The sequence below is a fragment of the Monopterus albus genome, unplaced genomic scaffold (genome assembly GCF_001952655.1).
Source record: "Monopterus albus unplaced genomic scaffold, M_albus_1.0 scaffold90.1, whole genome shotgun sequence".
In the NCBI taxonomy this organism is placed as follows: Eukaryota; Metazoa; Chordata; class Actinopteri; order Synbranchiformes; family Synbranchidae; genus Monopterus; species Monopterus albus.
The window spans coordinates 598322-603870 of NW_018127970.1; the positions used below are offsets into that span (position 1 = coordinate 598322).

General features: G+C 41.6%; 1 protein-coding gene across 8 annotated transcripts in view; it reads left to right on the plus strand.

Moving 5' to 3' along the window:
• rps6ka5 (ribosomal protein S6 kinase, polypeptide 5) overlaps positions 1 to 5549 on the plus strand; it is a 70278-nt gene that overhangs the window by 20767 nt on the left and 43962 nt on the right. For 7 of the 8 annotated variants that reach the window (XR_002275535.1, XR_002275530.1, XR_002275531.1 and 4 more), the window contains exons 15-17: positions 1499 to 1658; positions 2101 to 2264; positions 2408 to 3267. Coding sequence is in view for 1 of the 8 variants with exons in the window: in XM_020607997.1 (XP_020463653.1) it covers positions 1499 to 1658; positions 2101 to 2264; positions 2408 to 2701 (618 nt within the window). In the remaining 7 variants the exon portion in view is untranslated. Of the gene's footprint in view, positions 1 to 1498; positions 1659 to 2100; positions 2265 to 2407; positions 4249 to 5549 lie in introns of those variants that run through there. The other variant, XM_020607997.1, reaches the window with a different exon arrangement.

The window sequence follows — 5549 nt, forward strand, 5'->3', positions numbered from 1 at the left end:
AATGTTTCTTTGGGTTTTAGATTTCTTTTTTTTTTTTTTTTTAAGGAAATAGGTGATCCAAGCTTGTGCTGAAGTTATTCGGGTTTAACCCAGTAAGCTGCCATTTTGTAGCACACTAGTTAATATTTGATAAGGATAAAAGTTACAGGATATGAAAAAATTATGTCTCATCCAAGTTCAGCTTTCAGTTTGATGCCTCTCACTGGTTCTAATTGGACTAAATAACAGATCATTGATTAGCCCTATTCAGTCATTATTTGTGACTAGACATGCATTGGCATACTTTAGACTATCACTCTCTACAATGCCACAGGAAAAGTGACCTGATTATATAAATTTGTAATTTATTAAAATCTTTTCAAATCCACAGCTCCAAGATCCACTTTAAAGTTGTCTTTCATATTAATTTTAACTGAGGCATCTCTAAAACCAAATAAATGTTTAATCATGAACTCCATATGCTGTTGATTTGTTGATGTGATCCACTTTATGAATTAAGCATTTGTTGCAGGCCGTTTTGATTAAGCAGTCGGCTGTTATTTTTAACTGATTTTGACCCGAGCTTTTAGTATGCGTATGTGTGTGTTCATGTGCAAGCACACATGTATGTATGCATGTGTGCACATGCATGTTTTGTTTAAATCTGTTTTGCATGATATTCATCTCCCTCTCTAGTTCAGCACCGCAACCTTCAGCATCCTGTGGTGAGCTGACACAGTTTAACGCTCACCACGGAGTGAAGAGCAGAGCTGGTTACAGCTGAATATGAAACGTTGCTTCCCAGTAGCGGAAATGGCATCCTAATTCAACTTTTTTCTTCATAGAGGAGGAAAATTAAAAGGAGAGGGTAGAGAGGAGAAGGAGAGGGCACATTGGGGCGGGGGAGACTTCTGTACTTGGCCAGTCCTCTGCACGGAGCCTGGGCTCTATGTGCTGCTTCGCACCGTCGCCCTCTGGGGGAAATGGGAGTAGTGAGCCTCACTGAGCTTTGATGAAATGGCTACTGACAAACTATGTGCACAATTCTTTGGAGGTAAATTAGGCTGAGAGGAAGGGAGAGAGAGAGAGGGGAGGGAACAACAGATCATCCACTGCCGAAAGGGCTGTTCCCACCTACTGTCATTTTAATGAGAAATCTGTGAGAAGATATAAGCAGGCCAAGGTGAGAGTATCCTGTTCATTCACCGTAACCAAACTGCTCTTGTGTTTAGTGCAAGTTCAGCAACAGTCAACAACATGCAGCATAACAATAGACATATGTGGGCAATGATGATCAGTCAAGAGCTCTTTCAAAGCATATTTAAAGCATTATGCATTTTAACATTAATGCTTTCTTACTTTCCCAACACGTCATAGGCAACATGATATTTACAAAAACAACGAGCAGTTCCTCTACCACACTGACTATACAACATGTTTACAGTGTAACGTGATATTTAAACCTGGAAACGGTGTTCTTGTTTTAATAGCAGATTGTGTGGTTTTGCTTTGTTTGTAGTATACCATGCTGTCTGGTCAGGTGCCTTTCCAGTGTCAGGAGAAGAGCCTGACCCACACTAGTGCTGAGGAAATTATGAAGAAAATCAAACAAGGAGACTTCTCTTTTGAAGGAGAAGCCTGGAGAAACGTATCCCAGCAGGCCAAGGACCTGATACAAGGTAGGAATAGAACTGATGGCTCACTGTTTAATCCAGTAGGTTCAAGTATGAAGAAAGTCTTATTTCATGTTAAGACTGCAATTCAGAGATACAGTAGTAGTAGATTTATAGTGTAATGTATACGTGTTAATGGTGGTAGACATCATTCCAATGTACAGCATTAAATTTGGCCAAAATAGGAACAGAATAATAAGAGTTTCTAGTGTGCACCTTAGCTGATAGCCTTTGAAGTCTCAGCCATTAAGTGGTCTTCATCTTAAAAAATGCAGGAATGTTCCCATTATGAATCCTGATCCTGGTGGAGCCTTTAACCCACAAAGTGGCTCACAGAAGTTGAACAACCTAAAAAGAAAATCATTTCCTCTCTGTGGCTCACTTGCGGCTTACCTTTTCACTCATGTATTAAGAGCGCTACAGGTAATTATCTGTCTTGTTCCTGCAGAGCTGCTGACAGTGGACCCAAGCAAGAGGATTAAGATGTGTGGCCTCCGTTACAATGCCTGGCTTCAGGACGACAGCCAACTGTCCTCAAACCCCCTCATGACCCCGGACATTCTCGGCTCCTCCACCGCCTCTGTCCACACCTGTGTCAAAGCTACCTTTAATGTAATAAATGACATTTTTAGATGTACTGTCTCAACTGTTTGCTTTCAGTTGTAAAATGCTGTGTTGTGTTAAACAATTACAATGCAAATTGTCAACTTGGAATCTTAATAACTGGCTCGCCATTCCCCTTTCTTTTGTCCCAGGCATTTAACAAATGTAAGCGGGAAGGTTTCCGCCTGCAGACGGTGGACAAGGCACCACTAGCCAAAAGGAGGAAGATGAAGAAGACAAGTACCAGCACAGAGACCCGCAGCAGTTCTAGTGAGAGCACCCATTCCTCATCCTCCTCCTCCCAGTCTCAGGAGAAGACTTTTCCAGAGGGTGAGGCCAACCCGCAGCCGTCCAGCAGCACTCCTCTCACCACCCCTGTGGTTCTGGAAACAGACTCTGAGCACCAACCAGCGCCTCCAGCCTTTCATTTCTCAGAAGGACAGTGAGAGGAAAAGGGACATTCAGTCAGTTCCATGAATCACAGGAAGTCTCGGACCAGTGTAGAAACAGCCCTCTCCTCTCTCTGTCCCTGGCAGCTCTCTGCCTCTGGCTTAATTGCATGGGTGTCTGCACATCTCCTAAAACAAGCATGCAGCGGGAGCAGTAACCGTCACCTTAATATCAGTCAATCAGTCCTCACTAGCAATAGCCTATCCCCTTCTCTCTCTCTCTCTCTTCTCTTTCTCTCTCTTTCTCACTCTCTTCTCTTTCTCACTTTCACACACAGACTGTATCAATCAGGGACTGGACCAAGAAGATGTTGTCACTGGTGTCCAAAACAAAAAGGGCTGCCCTACTGCCCCAGGTACAGACAGACAATGAAGTGACACCTTAACTTGTTCTGTCCACTCCATTTGCCTGTCTTTGTCCATGCCTTCAGAGGCTTTAAATGGAACGTCGCCATGTTTACACCATGAACGCTTTGTATTTTTTGTCAAAGGGAGAGAAGACATGCAACACGCTGCAGCGTAACGTACCGTGGGTCCACATCTCTTTTGCAAGAAGGAGCAGGGTATTTATATGTGAATTTTACAGACTGAAATGTATTTATGATAAGCTATATTGTTAATTTATTTATGGTTCAGACTGATCTGAAAAGAAACAATGGTATCAGTGAATCTTAAAAAAGATATTTTGTGTACACGTGTGTTTCTCCTTGTCAGCTCAAAAGATTTTCATGTAGTCAGATGGTTGTTCATACGTCTTTGTAGTCACCATAGGCATTAATGCTTCTAGTCTGTTCTTGAGGTACAGCTATGTGGACATTGTCATTTTATTATAGGCAAGAAGAGATTAACACAGTTAGCTACTGGTTAATGCTTTAGAACCAGTTTGCTGGATTTGTGAAAGACTTTTTAAATTATTTGTGGAGGCTGGTGAGTTTTGGGACTGAACTGCAGCTGTATCCAGTGGTCGAAAAAGTCAGACCCTAGTTTATAAGGCTTAAAGAAGCAAAACTGTAAACATCTTTTTGTAGAAAGACCCAAATGTGGATGTAGTATGTTCAGCCAAATTTGTGGTGTTATTGTTGTATGGGGAGTACTGCTGCCTCAGATGATGTGACTACAAAAACGGCTCTATTTTGCCTGTAATGTGAGAGTATGGCCACTTAAAGACTCAGCACTACTCCTGTTGCACATGGCCTAATCTTCAAGTGAGTATTTAGCCCAGCAGTGGATTTGCCTTGTATAGTGTAAGACTTAATTGTGTCATTGTCACTACGACCAATTGGACTGAGCAGAACGGAACATCCAGATCAGCTTAGTGCGAGGTGAATGCATCAGGAAGTTCCAGGTTGCTTTTTGAGATCCCAAAGGGCAACTTTAAGTAGCTTCCTTTGCAGATAAAACCAGATACAATTATTTTAAAGTGGATATGTTTATGTGCCAAAAATACCATTAAATCAGGTGAGGGTCAGGTTTAAACTGTGGTGAGGTGAGGTGGGTGATACACAAGGACATTTTAAGGCAATATTGTTAAAAAAAAAAAAAAAGTTGCCTCTTGTATCACTACCCTAAGTCTTAAAGCAACGGCAAAATCTGTACCCTTTATGAAACTGTCACACTGCTGAGGACAGACCTCAGACAAACACTTCTTGTGCTTTTACAGAGGTCCCTTGCTCTGTTTACCACGTTGTACTGCATGACTGAAGTGGTGATCTTTGTGTGACAGCTCTCAGTTCGAGGTAGATGTCTGGTTAGTATTAAGTCCCAGTGCACGATGTCTACTGAAACATCAGCCTCTTTGCGTGTGTGTGTCTGTGGGATGTTTTTGGTAGGAGGGAGATTCTTACTTGATTTAATGTCAGTCCACACATTTTAATGTCCCAGATTCAGTTTGGGGTTTAGAAACGTTATTGTTTGAAGCGTGAGACCCCTTTTACAATTGCCTGAATATTGTAATGTCTAAATACCAGTGTTAGCCGGGTAGTAGGCAAGTAAAATACCATGTTGTGTTAATTGTTGTTGTTTTGTTGTTTGTTTTTTCAAGTATGTGTTGTCTTTTCCATGGTAGTAGTTCAAATTCTGTCTATATGTACAGGGGTATTGGTGATTATGTGAAGCTGCCTGGAAACAGTCTCTCCTGCTTGGGCAGGATGCAAATTTCTGGTTGGATTACTGTGTGCATTTAAACACACTCACTCACCTTCTTCCATTTTAATGCACAATGATTCTGAACCAAAGCATTAACTTCAAGGTAGCTGCTCTAAGCTGCATGAGATGTTTTCTTTCATGCAAATATGCAACAAAATGCTTCACGGTTTCTGTTTGTTTAGTTCAACTGGTGAAGTTTGTCGGACATTTTTAGCTCAGATCATTTTGTAACTGTATGTTTTGTTTGAGAGATTCTTTACAAGATTTATCATATCCAGCACATTATCATGCTTAAAACTATGCATCTCTTTTTTCCTGTTGCATTGCTTTTGCCATTTCAAAACATAGTGCTTAAGAGGGCGTAATGTGATGTACATAGTATGTTACTTTTGCTCCCATAGCATCAGCCACAGTAGTAACAGAAAGACTGGACCCATTGCCCATACGAGAAGCTGGAATCCTTGGAGCTAAACACTACAAAGCTCTTGTCTAACTTAGTTCACATGAGTTCCCCGTTGCTGCCTCATTAAGCCTCTTTTCTTTTGTTTGGGTGTATTAATAGCTCAAGTGGAGGAAGAGGAAGAGTGTCCTATATTGAGCTCCCCTCTGAGAGCCAGCCTCTATTAGCTGATGTGCTGCAGCGCTGTTTGTTCCAAAGAAAATACCGTACTCCACTCACTGCCTCTGTGGGACCCAGCTC